This window comes from Eumetopias jubatus, unplaced genomic scaffold (genome assembly GCF_037043125.1).
Source record: "Eumetopias jubatus isolate StellerSeaLion01/CBP00866 unplaced genomic scaffold, mEumJub1_p1.0 scaffold_8, whole genome shotgun sequence".
NCBI lineage: Eukaryota > Metazoa > Chordata > Mammalia > Carnivora > Otariidae > Eumetopias > Eumetopias jubatus.
Window position 1 is genome coordinate 13,838,607 of NW_028274814.1, and position 18,801 is coordinate 13,857,407.

General features: G+C 37.5%; 1 protein-coding gene across 1 annotated transcript in view; it reads right to left on the reverse strand.

Annotated features, from left to right (window-relative positions):
• ARMC3 (armadillo repeat containing 3) overlaps window positions 1–18,801 on the reverse strand; it is a 91,695-nt gene that overhangs the window by 46,162 nt on the left and 26,732 nt on the right. Inside the window, exons 6-11 of the mRNA XM_088025692.1 lie at window positions 14,371–14,439; window positions 13,957–14,132; window positions 11,095–11,289; window positions 8,746–8,929; window positions 316–468; window positions 118–223 (exon numbers count right to left, since the gene is read on the reverse strand). Coding sequence (XP_087881818.1) covers window positions 118–223; window positions 316–468; window positions 8,746–8,929; window positions 11,095–11,289; window positions 13,957–14,132; window positions 14,371–14,439 — 883 coding nt within the window. The remainder of the gene's footprint in view (window positions 1–117; window positions 224–315; window positions 469–8,745; window positions 8,930–11,094; window positions 11,290–13,956; window positions 14,133–14,370; window positions 14,440–18,801) is intronic.

The following is an 18,801-nucleotide window of genomic DNA, read 5'->3' on the forward strand; positions in this document are numbered from 1 at the left end:
AGATAGAACAGCTGACAGAATATGTACACTGCCTTGAAAGCCAAAATATTACAGTCAGAACATGTTGGACTGTTGCGTGGCCCCAAACGAGGCAGTGTTACGTTGTCTGGTACTCACTTTGCATTCGCCGTGTTGCATGTGGTCAGATTAGCTAGGGCGAGGGCCGCGGCTTCCCTTACTTCTTCACTGTCACTCCTGAGCGACTGAATTAACTGTGGAATCCCTGCAGAAACCGAAAGGGAAGATGTGGGTCTATAAACATCCAGGTAAACGACAGTTTGGTGGCCTAAAAATGGGTCTGTCTGGTTTGCTTACCCTGATTATTGAAAAATTCTTTGCTGCCTGAATTCTCACACATCACCGAAATAGCTTGGGAGGCAGCAATTTTCGTTCCGTCATTTTCAGAACCCAAAAGGGCCACAAGGCATTTTTCGACCTCCTGTTCGTGAAAGAGTTTTCTATTTTCAGCTTGCATAAACCAAGAGGGAAAAAAAATCAGAATGTTGCTGCAAAAACTGTGCAAGGGTAACTACTTCCTCATCTAAAATATAACAGGAATTCAAACTATTTCTTAGCTTTAAAACTAAACAAAATATACACCTGTTTAACCTTTAGAACACAGTGATTATGCAAAATGACTTATGGATATTGGAATTTTTTCACTAATATGATATCAATAATGCAGCAAAGAAAATTCTAGGGGTGCCTGGGTGTTAAGCCTCGTTGGTTAAGCCTCTGACTCTTGGTTTCAGCTCAGGTCATGATCTCAGGGTTGTGAAATCGAGCCCTGCATCAGGCTCTGCGCTCAGTGCGGAATCTGCTTGAGATTCTCTCTCCCTCTCCCTCTGTTCCTCCGGCTCGTGCTCTCTGTCTCTCTAAAATAAATAAATAAATCTTTTTAAAAAAATGACAATTCTATAATAAGAAAAAGGCAAGTTTCAGATTTACAGAGAACTTATTTAACGCCAATCATGGGGCCTGGCGTGGTGCCGTGTTCACAATGCTTTCTTCACACTAAGGACAAAGCCCTGTTGATTTGATGTTCACTTTAAATACAAAACTCAATATTTGAAGAATGCCTAAGGTGTACAAACTGGCATGCTGGATGCTTGAGAGAAAAAGAGAGGAGAGGAGGAAGTGAAAAAGGAATAATAGAGTATGATCCCAAGTCTTAAGGATTTATAATCTTATATCAAAAAATCATAATCATTTTTTACCTTGTTACCATACATGCTGTTGTAGCAAAAATTAAATATTTAATTGCTAAATTACCATCAATATAATCTAAACATATATTAGCATGATTTTCTTTGTTTGAAAACAAATCAAATTATGACTCTAAGTACATACCATATTCAATCCATCATAGAACACTAAATGAAAAACCCAAGTATTTTTTATGTTCTTTTTGTTCCCTAATGTTTTTCTCTTGATTTTGTTTCATTTTTTAAATAAATGACAACCTCATTACTGTACTAAGCAAACACTACATTAAACTAAATTAGAACATTAAAACCTAATTTTTTGTTCTGTGTTCTATAGTTAATTCTAAATAAGTTACTATTTATTAAAGACATGGTCTCGAAAAAAGGTATATTAACCAAATTCAATTTTAATGCCATAAGAGGTACCAGAGACTAGTTTGAAAAGCAACAGCTTACAAATAATTCTTTGCTAATTTATTTACAGTTCCTTCAAAAAACTTTGTCTTAGGGTTGATTCTCCATGAATTGACCTTCATAAACACAGTTTTCTTGATTAAAACAGAAGAATGTGTGATATAGGCTCTTAGGATGTTGAATACATAAGAGATTATTCTGTTAGAATAAAAATCTCTGCAAAAACTGCTGATACTAATTTAGGTCATACATAAGATCTGCATGTGGAAGTAATTCATTACTTACATATACTGTAATTAACTTGTTTTTCCAGGAATATTCTGAGAAGTTATCGAAACTGGTTTTCCACTTTAAAGTTAATATACAATTTCTATCTTCCAACAATGAGTTTTTTAAATTGCCCCCCTCACAGAAGCAGAATCACATTCAGATGCCACCATCTTTGCAAACATTTTTGGCCTTTGTTCATCGGATACACCGCAATCTGATCATAACTGGCACCAGCTAAATTACTACCACTTCTGTTCATTTGTCTTAAACCAATTATGAACCATGTCCTGTAATCCTATCATTTTAATCCCTTGCTCCTTTCATTTAAAATTAGGACTCAGTCAGGTCAGAATTGTTTTATAAAAATGTTGCGATTAATAGTTAAATCTCAAGTATGTGGCTTTTGAAATGTTTTAAAATATATGTAGTCCTGATTAGTAATCCCTGAATAAACAAGATCTGAAAGTTTTCTAGAGTCTCTGACCTAAAATGCTTAGATTTATAATTAAGACTTCCCTGAATCTCAAGCTCTAAATTAACTTCACTAAACAGAACAGTCTGAGAGTAAATTCTACCAGGGAAATTGGCCAAAAGAATTAATTTGTAAAGACTAACTTTGGAGTATGCAGTTGTAATGCAGTTTTTGCATTCAAAAAACATTATATATGCCATTACTGGAAAGATTTTTCAAAATAATCTAAGTACTGTGGGCAATTAGTTTCTCAGCCCTGCTGGGAGCGTTCTCAAAACCCAGCTGTGTTCACCAAACCTCAAAAGTGCTGACTGCAGTGTGGCTATAATCGATTTAAAAGATGAATTAACATATTAACCAAGTACCTTCATTGAATTGCTACACCAAGAAGTAAAGTATTTATGTTTTAATTACACAGATAATAAAGATGGCAAGGTAATTATGCGACTAATAGAGTAATGTCCTTTACAAAGAACATTTGTGCAGTATCACTAAAATAAAAAGCATGAGGTTTTGTAACTGGAAATAAATCTGCACGTAATGATGCTTTCTTCACCCACTCTCGGAAGTTGCTATTGTACCACTTTTGCTCCTGCTGAGATGTTAATGCCAGTTCATAAACCTCATGGCAATGTGGTAATTAACACCTTCCTCCGCCTGGCGCCAGGTCAAAGGCATACTGGTCTGGGCTTTCTATGGTGGGGTGGGCACACAGGTTAAAAAGTACTCAACAAACAAAACTTCAAGGTTGTGTGTTACGTGTTTGTGTGTTTCAACTGTGTTTCTGACATGCAATGACAATGCATTACCTAATCTACAAAAAATGTTTGATGATGATGGAAAGTAAAAAAAAAAAAATGTTATAAACGAATCCTGATGGTTACATTGTTCTTAATAACAGGATAAAGAGCAGTATTTGTTAAAATCTGCTTATGAATGGAGTTTTCTAACAGGGCAAATACCTTCTCTCATTTGGTAGGTTGTCTTTTAGTCTTGCTGATTGCTTCCTTCGCCGTGCAGAAGCTTTCTATTTTGATGTAGTCCCCCAATAGTTTATTTTTGCTTTTGTTTTCCTTGCCTCAGGAGACATATCCAGAAAAATGTGGCTACGGCTTATGTCAGAGAAATTACTGCCTGTGCTCTCTTCTATGATTTTCTAAATGTGGAAAATTATTTTGAAAATTCACAATTATGTATTTTCAATACAGAAATATTAGGAGATAACTTTGTGAATCCTTGTTAAGTTTTTAGAGTTTACCATTGTTACTAATTAATATAAAATAAAGCATGCTCGATCTGGCTAGGTCTGGCAGAGAGAAGTCAAGGCAGGCAAGAGTTGATATAAGAAGGGGTAGACAAGAAATATAGGTAGGGGTTGAAAAAAAGCACAGTATATATAGAATGGAGGCAGGGCAGAGGAGGTGGTTATTGTCGATCTGGCCATGTAAACAGCATAAGGAGGTAAATAGATAAATAGAAGAGAATAATTAGCTAAATGACATGTCTATAAGATTTAGGAGCTGGGAAGTTAATGTCAAATTCTACAAGGACTGTTTTGGCAGAATGGTAGAAGCAGAAGTCACATGCTTAAGGATAAGGGATGGAGATAAGATATTGCTAATCTGTGGGGATCTCACCATCCGTTGTTTGTTCCCTTAACCCTAACTGTACTTTGGAAAGTAGTCCCTTCATTTGTCTCTTTATTTAAACCGTCTGGAGATTACAGAGCTGGTTTTTGCCAAGACCATATTTGATGATAAATGGCAATCTTAATATCACACTAGAATTTAAAGCTAAAAATCAATTAAATGAGATTTTTTTAAAAAAATCAATAATTGATATAAAATAACATTAAATAAAGCAAAGTTAGTTAAAATAAAATTACAAGAAAAAATCAACAGAAATAACATAGTGAGAAACTTCTAACATACCACTCTTCTTCTGTGATAGATCAAAGAATAGATAAAAAATAAGGATGACAAAAACTGTACAATGTAGTTTATAAAGCTGAGCTAAAAGGCAAATATCAAACTCTACATTCCACTGGAAATACATCTTTTTTCTATTCAACAAATATTTATCCACTTATTTTATTCATTGTTTACCTTTATCTTCTAGAACAGTGCCTTGCATATAGCATGCATAGAATAAATATTTGTTTAGTAAGCAAAGAACATACCTTTTCAAGATTTCATAGAAGACTAGTATACACTGATTATTTCCTAGACCTCAGGGAAAATGCAATATTATTTCCAAAGCAAAATTTGCATTTTTTAACTACAAATCAAAAAATGTTAGAATTTAAAATGGAAGACTTTGAACTCTGGGTCCTGATGGAGAAATGGGATCTGGGGTTCACTGTAGGTCTTTCCCTCAAAGTGTTAGCTCAGTTTGCCGACATGGTCAAAAGGCTGATTAAAATACTTGCTTCATAAAATTGAAATTAAAAATAATCATAAGATATTTTTATATTACATAAAATGACAGTGCATGTTTTTAAAATGCTGTTCATAATACATATCACCCTACTTCAAAGAGGGTATTGTGAACAAGAGAAAGTCCAGAAAAAGTAAGAGGATGATTATAGGATAGCCTACAGACGTGATATATGGGGAAAGACTAAGTAAAATATAGATTCTTCAGTCTGGAAAAATGGTGGTTAAAGGAAACATGAAAAAAATCACAAATGACATAGATGTAATAAATACAGACTTAGTCATTTGATTCTAAAATAGTGAGGAGACACGATTTGGAACTGGAATATAGTCATTTTAGAACTAACATAAGGAAGTAGATTCATAAAACATAAAGTGCCAGATGGAATTTAAAGACTGTCTGGTTGAGTTTCTTTGTATTACAAATAAAGAATGGATTTCAACAAATGGTGCTAGGAAACTGGATTTCCACTTGCAAAAGAAGGAAGTTGGATCTTTAACTTACACCGTATACAAAAACAACTCAAAATGGATCAAAGACCTAAACATTAGAGATAAAACTATAAAATGCTTGGACAAAAACAGGGGAAAATTTTCCTGACATCAGATTTGTTAATGATTTCTTGGATATAACACCAAAAGTACAGGAAACAAAAGAAAAAATAAATTGGATTACATCAGAATTAGAAACTGTGCATCAAAGGACACAATCAATAGAGTGAAAAGGCAACCCATGGAATGGGGGAAAATATTTGCAAATCATACATCTGACAAGGAGTTACTACCCACGGAATATATAAAGATCTCCTACAACTCAATAATAACAACAACAACAAAACAACAACAAAAAAAACCAACCTGGTTAAAAAATGGGCAAAGGATTTAAGTAGATATTTTTCCAAAGAAGAGAAACAAATGGACAATAGCACATGGAAAAAATGCTCAACATCACTAATCATTAGAGAAGTACAAATCAAAACACAATGAAATACCACCTCATACTCATTAGCATGGCTATTGACTAACTAATTAAATAAACAACATAGCAAGTATTGGTGAGAATGTAGAGAAATTGGAACCCTTGTGTCCTGTTGATGGGAATGTAAAATAGTGCAGCTGCTATGGAAAACGGTATGTCAGCTCCTCAACATATTTAACACAGAATTACCATATGATCCAACGAGTCCAGTCAGTATACCCCAAAGAACTGAAAACAGGGTCTTGAAAAGCTATTTGTATATGCATGTTCATAGCAGCATTATTCACGGTAGCCAAAAAGTGGAAGCAACCCAAGTGTCCATTAATAGACAAATAGATCAACAAAATGTGATATATACAATACTATGGAACACTCGTCAGCCTTAAAAAGGAAGGAAATTCTGATGTATGCTAGAACATGGATGAACCTGAGAATAAGTCACGCAAAGTGAAATAAGCCAGTCACAAAAGGACAAATATTGTATGGTTCCCCCTATATAAGGACTTAAAATAGTCAAAATCATAGAGACAGAGAGGATGGTGGTTGTCAGGGACTGCAAGGAGGGAGAAGTGGGGAGTTTGTTGTTCCACAGGTACAGGGTGTCTCTTTGGCAAGATGAAAAGAGTTCTGGAGACGGATGTTGGTGATGGTGGCACAAAAACATGAATGTACTTAATGCCACTGAGCTTAAAATTGGTTAAGACAGTAAACTTAATATTATATGTGTATTTTACCATAATTTCTAATTAATAAATAAATAAATTAATTAATTTATTTATTTATTTTAAAGTTTATTTATAATCTCTACACCCAACATGGGGCTTGAACTCAAGACCCTGAGGATCAAGAGTCACAATGCTCCACCAACTGAGCCAGCCAGGCACCCCTTTTACCACCATTTTTGAAAGAATAGAACTCATTTCTTTTCCTTTCATCAAAACCAGCTCCTCTTCTTGAGTTCCCCATTTCTGTGAATGGCACCATTCGACCTCCAGCCGTCCCAGCCAGAAACCTGGCCTTATTCTTGGCATCACCTTCTTCCTCCTCCAACCCATGTAGTCAATCAACAAACACTTATGGGCCCTCCCAATGTGCCAAGCACTGTGCTGGTGGTCCTCCTTGCAAATGTCTGTTTCAGGATACTTTCACCTTCCACCTAGATTACCACAGCAATCCCCTTCCTGGTCTTTTCTGGGTCTGGTCCTGCACACTTCTAATATCTCCTCCACTTTGCAGCAAGAGGCTTCTTTCTTTAAAAAGTGAGTATCTGTAATGGTCCCTCACCTCTCTAAGCCACTTCAGTGGCTCTTTGTTGCCATCAAAATAAGGTCCAAAGTCCTTAACTTGGCCTCTATCACCCATTTGCATCTGGCTCCTCATTACTTCTTCAGCTTTCACTTTCAGTTTTCTGCTGCATTATATTCACTAGCCATTCTGAAAATTTTCAGTTCTGGAATTTACCATGCTCTGTCTCTCCTCTGGCCTTTGTACACCGTTCCTTCTCCTTGGAGCACTGGTGATCCTTCCCCATCCCACCACGACCTTCTTTGCCCAGCCAATTTCTATTATTTACTTCAGGTCCTAGCTTGTAAATCACCTATGTCAGGAAGATCTATCTGATCCAAGTTGACATTAGGTGGCCCCGCAAGTGATCCTGTTCTTCTAGCATCAAGCTCATTTAACACTACAGTGTGATCACCTGTTTCCTTGCCTGTTCTGGGTTTATTGACACAGAGTGGGGGCTCAATAAATCATTAATAAATAGGTCCAGAGAGGCTGTGGTTCACTCATAGTCACAACCTAGGTCATCGCAGTGCCAGTAGTGGGACTAGCAGTAGAACTGGACCACCAGGGACTCTCCACCCAGTGCTCTTCCCACTGCTACATCACATGATGAGTAATAAACTCATGAAACTCACTATCCCAAGAGGGGCTGCGACCATCTTGAAATGGTCCAACCACATTAGACAAAAGAGAAATTGCAAAAATTTTAGGTCTGATATTGTCCGTGTCTTGCCATTGCCCTTTCTTTTGGTCTCAAATAACTAAGAAGTCCTGAGAAAGTTGGAAAACAGAACTGATCAGGTTTGATAAGGTCTAAATTCCATATGACAGAATACTGAATCAAGCAACTTTTTCCAGTATTAAAAACTTTAATTTTACAGCCTGTTTAGATTTGGCAACTTCCCTCTATGTTAACTATGTGCTGGATGGTGAAACTCGACTTACTGCAATAAAACTCTGCCTTGAAGAAATCAGTATGGATTGAGAAGGAAATGTTTCCCATAATATACACACAGACATATATACAGATGTGAGTATATATGTTTGGAATATAAATCACTTAAACCTAGTCAAAACTGTCATCATTTATAAGAGGAGTGATGTGGAAGGGGGAAATAAAATCACTTCTTTTATTAAATAAAATACTCCAAATATACATAAATTAAAACTATAATTTCATCTTCAGTGCTTGTGATGTAATTAATCTCTCATATTTTACAGATTTATGTCAACATAGCTTGCCACTGAAATGAAAATTGTATTATGTATATAGTATGAGCATATTATTTTTCACAGCTATATCACATGGCTCTGCTAGTCTCCAGCTGAAGTTGAAATTACTGTATAGATATCATTCCATATCGAAACAATGTTTTCAGGATCACAAACAATGCATGGATTCTGTAAAATTTCAAAATCAAGAGAAATAAAGGCTTAAAAACTTAATTTATGAATGAATTACTTTAAAAAGTAATTAAATCATAGAGTTTATTATATCCCTGACAAAGCAATCTCTACTTTTACTCATTGGCATTAGGATGAATTTTGGCCCCAAATAGTAAATATGGCGCTATTCTCAGATGACCATTTAAAAGCAGACAAATACTCTAGTGCTTATTAGTACTAATCAAAATCAAGAATAAAAGAGGAAGTATGTGTGCTTAGTTTATATAAAATAAGACATACGATCATAAGCTGCTTTAGTTATTGCTTTTGCTGCATTCTTCTGAATATCAGGAATTGTAGAGTTTTCTGCAAATGAGAGGAGCTTCTTAAGACCCCCCGTCTGCTGAATGAGCACCAAAGTATCCATATCTTCAAGGCAATTTGCTATCACAGAAAGTGCTTCTATATGAAGGTCATTTAATTCCTAATAATAAAAGCAAACACAACTTTAGAAAATTGTAATAAAAGAGATTGATACTTCCCAAATTTCACTATAAGACAAAGGTCAGTCAGAACGTAATGCTGTTAACTTTGTTGTGACAGATGTCCAAGGAAACAGTTTTGTTTATGATCATAACATCGCTCTCCCTCACAATTTGCCCCATCTCTTCTTGTTTCCCCTACTCCAAAATGTTCCACAGATAAAAGATAATTACTGGACATTTCCAGTAATGGTAGCCAAAGTGAAGTTGCTCATACAAACTTCTACCAATAACAATTTTAAAATCTGAAGAAAATATTCTTTGAAAAAGCAGACAGAAGCTGAAGAAAAGTGTATTCCTTAAAATCTCCTGGGGTAGAGGAAGTATTGTAAGTTTGTGGCCCTCTTGCCTGAGGAATCTCCCGAATCCCCATCGCTGTGGAAAACTGCAGCCTTGCTGGAACAGCGAGATGTTTAAAGTGGGAATCCTTAAAGTGAGAGGAACACAGGAAGGATGCTCATGGAATTCCCTGTCTTACCATGATGCCCGCCATCCTGAAGCAACTGGCTTGACAGAATGGCCTTTTGAAGACTTAGTTACCGTGTCAGCAAAGTGGCAATACCTTGCAGGGGCCTGGGCAAGGTTCTCCACGAGGTTATTATGTTCCGAATCAGCATCCAATATATGGTGCCGTTTCTCCCATAGCCAGTGATAGCGGGTCCCAGAATCAAGGGGTGGATGTGAGTGTGACAGCACTCATGATTACCCCTAGGGACCCACTAGCAACATTTTTGCTTCCTGACTCCCAGACCTTATGCTCTGCTGGCCTAGAGGTCTTAGTTCCAAAGGGGAGAATGCTTCCACCAAGAGACACAACAATGATTCCACTGTACTGGAAGTTAAAACTGCCACCCAGCCACTTTGGCCTCCCCATGCCTCTAAAGCAGGCAAAGAAGGGAGTTACAGTCCTGCTGGGGTGACTGATCCCAGTTACCAAGGGGAAATTGGACTGCTACTCCACAGTAGAGGTAAGAAGACTATATCTAGAATATAGGAAGTCCTTAGGGTGTCTGTTAGTATTACCATGCCTTGTGATTAAGGTCAATGGAAAACTACAATTACCCAATCCAGGCAGGACTACTAATGGCCCAGACCCTCAGGAATGAAGACATGGATTACCCTACCAGGTAAAGAATCACATGCAGCTAAAGTGCTTGCTGAGGGCAAAGGGAATATGGAATGTGTATTGAAGGAAAGTTAGTTATAAATACCAACTACCACCATGTGGCCACCTATAGACAAAAGGGTTGTAACTGCCATGAGTATTTCTTCCTTATTTTGTTAAAAATAAGTGTGTATGTGTGTATTATGAAATATTGTTGTTTTTTTCCCCCTTTCTTATCCCCTTAGGTAACATAAGATGTACTAACTTTAAAAATTAGCATTAATTTTACATCATAGTGTTTAAGTTACAGAATATCAAGGAGAAGAGTAAACATCATTGCATCCTGTCTGGAGAAAGGGTTAGTATGTTTTGGTTGTACACAGGACAGTTATATCATTCCAGGCAGAAGTAGGACCTTGCTACTGCCTTTATTTGGAGACTGAGTATGATTCAAGGAGATGTGTATGAGTGCCAAATTTATAAGTGATGAACTTATGATGATTAATTTTCATGTTTTAACTTGGCTAGGCCAAGGTATCCATGTATTTGGTCAAACATTATTCTAGATGTTTCTGTGAAAGTATTTCTTTAGATGAAAATTATATTTAAGTCAATAGACTGAGTAAAGCTGATTACTCTCCACAATGAGGAGTAAGTCACTCTTCTTACTTTTCCTTTGAGAAAACTATGGCCGATAAAGCCTAAAAGACTAATTCTAGGTATTTCAGGAAATCATAAACAAGATCCTAAACAAGAATTTAAAAATCTTAAATTTCTAAACCAGAAGATAACAAAATTATTTTATAATGGCCTCTATCATAAATCTGATTTAATCATGCTGATAAACAATGTAGCAATAAGCAAATTAGTCCATTATACTTAGTACTATGCCTAAATATATTAAAATTTCATTTTAAAAAAATATTCTATAATTCATATTTTATAACAACATTTAGAAGAGACACATTTCCTTGTAGAGAGTTGAATGAAAGTTACAAATACCTTAGTTTCTAGGATTTTAATAAGGTGGTCCATTCCTTGATTGTCCCTTAGCATAGCCCGTGCCTCCTTATCATTTGTAATAACACCTAAGGTTTTGAGAGCCAACAATTGAATAATTGGATATTCTGACTTCAAGAGATCTAATATAGGGGGGACTGCATTTAGTTCTTGAAGTGTAGCTCGACACTGAAAATCCTGCCATGAAATACAAATGATCAAATAAGTAACTTTTAAAGCAAAATATAGTTAGTCTCAAGAATGGAAAACTCTATCTTCTAACAAAGGACATTATAAGTTATAAATTTCCCATCTTTTATTCCAGATTCCCTTCCAAAATACCTCACACAAAAAATAAACAAACTTTCAACTGACAACACCTAAATATTGATTTTAACTCTGCAGACATTGTCAATAACAGGAAATAGATGTGATCTATGACTTCTGCAGTTTTTATTGTTTCTTTATTATCTGGCAAATTCCTTTTATTACAAATAGCATTACAATAAATCTGTGCATAATCAAATTCTTTTCACACTCTGTACCTTGTTTCAAATAGTATTTGATAAAACGAAAGGATGGCATCAATTCCTTATTATCTTTATTCAAATGGAATGTTTATGAAATGCTTACATGCACTCAATGCTGTTGGCAGACCCTGTGCACACAAATTTTTATCAGGTTTAGTTCAGACACATGACCTTTATTTAAGACATTTACAATATCAAGGGGTCATTAGAGTCTAGATGAGTTGCTCCGCAGTGTGTGTCTATAATTTTGTGTGTGTGAGTGGTGGGGAGAGGGCTACTCGGGGGTCAGGAATGGAGAAAACAGAGCAAAAAGTCATGAAAAGCCCCTGAACTCTGACTGCTAAATCATGACACTTAAAAGCAAAACATCATAAATGTAAAATAGTATTAAAGGTGGAAAAACCCTACTAACTTAGGTTTCTCTATCCATTCTTCAATGAATGCTTCCTACAGATATAAAAATTGTGGGTTGCTATTTGTTATAGGTTGAATTGTGTCCCTCCCAAAATATAAGTTGCAAGTCCTAACCCTCAAAATGTGACCTTATTTGGAAATAGGGTCATTATAGATGTCATTAGTTAAGATAAGTTCATAGTGGAGTAGGGTGGGTACTTAATGGTGTCTTCATAAGAGTGGTGTCTTTATTTTTTTTTTAAGATTTTATTTATTTATTTGACAGAGAGAGATACAGCGAGAGAAGGAACACAAGCAGGGGGAGTGGGAGAGGGAGAAGCAGGCTCCCCGCAGAGCAGGGAGCCCGATGCAGGGCTTGATCCCAGGACCCTGGGATCATGACCTGAGCCGAAAGCAGACGCTTAACGACTGAGCCACCCAGGCGCCCCAAGAATGGTATCTTTAAAAGAAGATGAGACACAACAGAGGGAGAGATTGCAATGATGAAGTTGTAAACCAAGGAAATTAATATACTGTTATTAACTAGTATACTTCTGTTCTGAAGAATAGTGAAGGCAAGCTTTTCATTTCTGTTTGATAAAAAAAATACAGGGAAATAAAAGCTATGAGGAGTCTTGAGATGAAAGACACTAACACATTGACAGGGTTATTTAGGCCTATGGGCTGAGAGAAGGTAAACAGCTGAGCTTCCTTCAGCATGTCTCCCTCAGGCAAGAGCAAGGGCAGAAGCCAGTGAGTGCCCAGCCATGTGGCAATAACTTCTAAGGCCAGGAATGTAGGTATGCTTTGCTGTCTTTGGGCACAAGCTCATTGCCTCTCCATGAAACGGAGGCCTCATTTTCACTCTCTCTTCCTTTTATACTCCACTGCTGGCTATTTAAGATGGTGTTTTTGTATCTTCAGTTGATCTAAAGCTTATCAAGTGTGTGTGGGAACTGTTCAGGAACCTGAGCAGGGAAAGAAGCAGAGAAGGCTGTCCAGTGTCAGGGAGCTGACCTGCTATGGGTGTGAGTGTGTGTGTCTTGTGGGGCTGCAGCAGGGGCAGGGACACAGAACAGCGCAGAGGGGAAGAGGCCAAGGGAGGCTGTTTCTTTCCGTAACAAAGGAAGACAGTTCAGTGACAGCATCTTCCAATTGTGAACAATGAGTTCTGTTCGGTGTATTCAACTCACTGGGTCTTCACCAATAAATAAGTCTAACCCAAACTGTTGGTACACTGAATAAGGCATATATTGCACCCAATGTGCTTAGATCACCAAGGTTAGGTCAATAAATAACTGCCCGAGTCAAACTTAGTTCAATATATTAGATATCCTTTTTCAGAAGAAATACATTCAGGGCGCCTGGGTGGCTCAGTTGGTTAAGCAACTGCCTTCGGCTCAGGTCATGATCCTGGAGTCCCGGGATCGAGTCCTGCATCGGGCTCCCTGCTCAGCAGGGAGTCTGCTGCTCCCTCTGACCCTCTCCCCTCTCATGCTCTCTCTCTCTCTCTCTCTCATTCCCTCTCTCAAACAAATAAATACAATCTTAAAAAAAAAAGAAGAAATACATTCATCTAGTATAATCCTGCCTTAATTTGCAAGCCATTCTATTCTTTCAAAATTTAAATACACTTCTAAAATGCCCTTTCATAGACCTGTACTCTGAAAAGTATAAAACACTGAAAGAAATTGAAGAGGACATAAAGAAAAGGAAAGACATCCCATACTCATGGATTGGAAGAACAAAGTCTATACTACCCAAAGCAATCTACACATTTAATACAATCCTTATCAAAAGACCAACAGCATTTTTCACAGAGCTAGAACAAACAATCCTAAAATTTGTATGGAACCACAAAAGACCCTAAATAGCAAAGCAATCCTGAAATAAATTCTATAAATAGGTATGGTCAAAATACACTTTTAGAAATTATCCTCACCTGGACCAAGTTGTAAATGCACTCAATAGAGTTCTTCTTCACGTCAGGGTCTGGGCTGGCCAGCAGTCTGATGAGTGGCTCTAACCCACCATGCTCAAATATTTGCACTTTGCCGGTATACTCTGCAGACATGTTCGCCAGGCAAAGACTGGCAAACTCATGGATAACCACTTCCTCTGCACATCAGAGTTAAACAACACAAGTATGCAAAAGGCTTACTCAAACATTACTTTAAAACATGTTTTGAAAACCAAAGCTTCACAAATCTTACTTGGTTGGAACCCATCTTGGTTTGAGAGATTTTAATGACAATTCACAACTGATACTACATAAACTATTTTCGATGAGTAGTTCAACCCAATGTGAAAAATAAACCAGCCCCACTTTTGAAACAGATGTACGATGGAAAGTTACCTTCTGGAGCAAGCTGAGCAATGATGGAATTCATGACATCTAACTCCCTTAACAATTTTTTAACATCATCTACAAAAGGAGACACAGAATATTAATGTTTATTAAAAATAATAATAATGGTGATGTTGTTGAAATAGTCCCTTATGAGGTAGGCTTTATTATTACCTAATTTTACAGATAAAGAAATTGAGGCTCAGGGCGCCTGGGTGGCTCAGTTGGTTAAATGACTGCCTTCGGCTCAGGTCATGATCCTGGAGCCCCGGGATAGAGTCCCACATTGGGCTCCCTGCTCAGCTGGGAGTCTGCTTCTCCTTCTGACCCTCCCCCCTCTTGTGCTCTCTCTCTCTCTTTCTTTCTCTCTCTCTCACATAAATAAAATCTAAAAAAAAAAAAATTAAAAAAAGGAAATTGAGGCTCAAAATCACACAGCAAGTGAATGGTGGGACCAGGTGGCTTGCCCAGGTCTATCTGCCCCTAGACAGACTCTGGCTTCTGCTCCTTGATCACTGAGCTTCCAAAACACCAGAAAAATGCAAAATATGCCTAGAACATAATCAGTAAATTCAAGTTACTGTGTCCTACATTTGTTTATTATATAGTAGAAATTCTTTGTTGTTTTGCTTTGTTGGGAAGAGTATTTTAAAATTTTGATTTTAATAAAACTTGTACAGAATGCACATGAGAATTATCCCCAGGCTTTTCAATGAATATAAATTGTTTGCATTCCATTTTCTTATCAGAGATGCCAAAAATGATGTAAGATAAACATACTGATTTTTTTTAAAGTTCACTTTTATATTATTTATGTGAGACTAAGTCCAGGCAGGTTTGCCCCTACTTCTCTCCTGCCATCCTTAACCCCTGTTTTCTGAGAAATAAGGCATAGGTACAAATTTAGTTTTTGTAGTTTCTCTTCTTGGTCAATTATTTTTGCTTGTAAGCCAAAATTAGCATTACCAGAATTTTGGAAAATTTCGCTCTACAGCAGCTAAGGCGGATGGTCTCTGGATGAATTTTTCCTCATTAACCACTGGGTATACTTGACTTTCAAGCCACCAAAACTTCTGCTCTCTATTTCTGTTCAAAATGGCTAAAGAGGGCCAGCAAATTTACAACTAGCCCTATGTATGTGAATAAGCTTGAAGTACAAAAGAATAGTAGAGCTTCTGGAAAGTGTAGTGTCCCAAAGGGGAGGACATTATTTTTCAGTCAACATTTGTTAAAAAAACAGAAGTATCACCTTGACAGGGAATTAACCAAGTTAAGGCCTAATACTCAGATCCTTCCAGGTGTTTTAGCAAACTACATAGTTGGGTACCCTCTGGAAGAGCTGTTTCTATTCTCTTCTCACTGTGAGGAGTCCAGGCTCTATTTTTCCAAAATGAGAAGGCCATGCCAGTCTATTTTTACATGCTTGATGCAAAATATTTCTGGCCTTTTAGATCTCCAAGTTCATTCTCCATTCAGTATACAAAATAATACGCCAGGAACATTCATGCTCCATGTGCTCTCTGCTCCTCTTCTGAGCAGGAAGGACCTGCTCCTACAGGGAGAAGCCAGCATGCTGCATCTGTGTGTGCCATCACCCCTTGATCTGTCCTAACAAGTCCAAAGTTCTCATCAGAGGATTCTCTGTGCCGTGAAATGCCTTTTTTTTTTTTTTGAAATGCCCTTCTTGATATGAATTTAGCCAAATCTGATATATCTAGTACATCTATCCACTAAACCATTTTCTCTTGGCTTACCGGATGATTCAGCTTCACTGACAGCTCTTATAAACCAGTGGCATACCTGATCGATTTGTTATTCTGCTTTTTGACACCAAATTGCTCCCCCCCAAAATCTTTCTTTTCTTGCGGTTAAATCAGTAAAAATAATAAAAATAAGGGATAAGCTGCTATTTTCAACACTTTAAAAACAATATTGCTCTCTGTCCCCTTCTCTCTCAACAGACTCCCATATATGGCAGCTGAGTAGAAACTCTGACTTGTGGTTGGTCCACATAAATTCACTCTCGCTATAACAGTGTGACACCTACAATTTTAGATTGTTCCAGAACTGCCAGCACCTTCACTTCCTGGAGCACCTTCAAGTGATCCGTTTTCATTGCATTCTTATTTGCAGGTTTGAGTTGCATAGTACTGACCCTCTAATTTATTTTTGACCTGGTATACTCTTTTACATCAACCATTTCTTAAGATGGCAAGCTCTTCAGATTGTCGTAATAATGTAAAGTCTGAGCTTCGAGGATCATGATGAACTCTCTCTTTAGCTGACTTCATTAAATGAGTCTCTGTAATACAGCCTCATCAAACTAAATACAAACTGGCAGGTAAAGGAGACAGCAGCTCCATTTTGATAAAAAGGTTTAACAAAGTAATTTAAGTGCCTGTCTGGAAGGACCCAGGCTTGGCAAAGGCATGTAACTCAGTAACTTCAGAAAAAAAGAAAAGGAAGAAAAAGCAAGATTTGTTTGCTCTCATAGCAATCCTTTTAGCACCTGGCATTCTACTGGAACATTTTGTTGGTTCATCCTCTATGAACATAGTGACATCATTGGGTACATGAAAGTCATGTGAAGATACACATTTCTAAAGAAAAATCAGTTATTTTAAAAACAGCCCAAAGATGATTTAACCATGCAGCAGCAGAGGTACATTTATTTACATATTCATCTGGAAACATGCCTTTTGATTTAGGCAAATAACTACGTGCTCATATTTTATCCCATGTCACCTTGGACATGTATGCAAAGTGAAGCACTAGCTATTAATGTATTGGCTGTATTAACAAAAAAGGAACTCCACAAGCAGTTCGGGATGCCATGTGTTTATCCATGTCATCAGGTATTTCAAATAGACAATGAGTTCAGTCCAATAATGGCTTAATTTTTTCCACCCAATTCATGGAACCAAAAGAAAGCTCTTGGAGGTTCATTCCTCACATGTAAGACCCAAACACTCACTGGAAACTGCCAAGACAACAAAACTCTTTCCAGTGTTATGCTTCGTGGTTGCAGACTGCACTCTCGTCTAGCACTGGTCACAGTCCGGCCGGCGAGCCCGCAGGGTGTGGCTTGACAGGTCTGAGTGCCACTGCATTTGGCTCAAACACAACAGTAATTCTCAATATTTTGGGGTTACAGACTCCTTTAGAAACTCATTAAATTCAATATATAAATCCTGCTCAGGAAAATTTTGCAAACAATTTGGAGGGCTTCACAGGTTATAAACTCCTCACATATTGGAAGATGGAAATACTCAATTAAAATGAGTAATAGAAATTAAGAACAAAAGTAAACAGGAAAAAAAGTCACAGAAACCTAGACATTAAATTAGAAAATACAAGTATAGACAGGCAATTATAACTCTCCTTTCCAAACGAGCTGCATTCTCCCCCAAAATCACTTAGAAGGAGAACCTTAGTATGTGCACTAATGTTAAGGATCGGAGAAGATCTGATGAATAGAAAGCCCCCTACACTATGAGCCAGAAGCTACAGTTATAATTCTAGCTCTGATCTCATCTCTTCTACCAACCAGCTGCATGACTGATTAGGGAACCTAATCCCTTCAGAGCTCATTCCTATTTTTAAAATGAGGAATTGCAGGAATTGCAAAAGATGTGTTACAAAGCACCACTGGTTCTCAAATTCTGTGGTGTATAAACAGAATAAAACATAAGAAAATTTTTAATTTTCCCTTTTTTTGGTTATAAATGCATTCAGTAAGTCTCATTCAATATGGCAGAATTAGTATACAGAATGAGATAAATTTATGAGGGTTCCACAATACAAATGATTACTACCTCATTTAACTGCTCTGTACCTCAGTTGCCTTATGTGTAAAGGGAACGATAATAGCACCAACCTCATTAAATGACAATATACAAATAGCATATAGAACAGTGCCTGGCACATTGTAAATGCTGTGTGAGTGTTGACTACTGGTATCATAATCTGGGTTGGTGGAACATCCTCTGCCCACAGCTGTCTTCATCCTGCGGCTATCTGCCGAGTCCCTGCCTTACAGAACAGCCACCATTAGAGCTCATGCAGTTGCTGCCCGACGGAGCCCCATCTGTCCCCCAGCACTGCAGGTGCTGTTCACGCAGTCTCTGCAGCTGAGGCTGAAATCGCACAGATGCCACAGAAAACTCTCCTTGCCCTTCTCCTCCCATCTTCCTGTCTCTGACTAATGCCACAGTCCCTGATGGACGCCATGGAATAAGGAGCAACCCCCGCCGCCTGTCTCACACAGGATTCAGGAAAGTGAAGTGGGGGGACTGGAAGCTGAGGGAGGAAACTGTTTGTGTTTTTGCTGAGACTGGTGAGAGGGAAAATATGATAATTTTAGCCCCATGCCGTGAGAGAGAGAGAGAGAGACATGTTATTCCTAGCTGCCTGAGTTTCATGTTAGAATTCAGTCTCTAC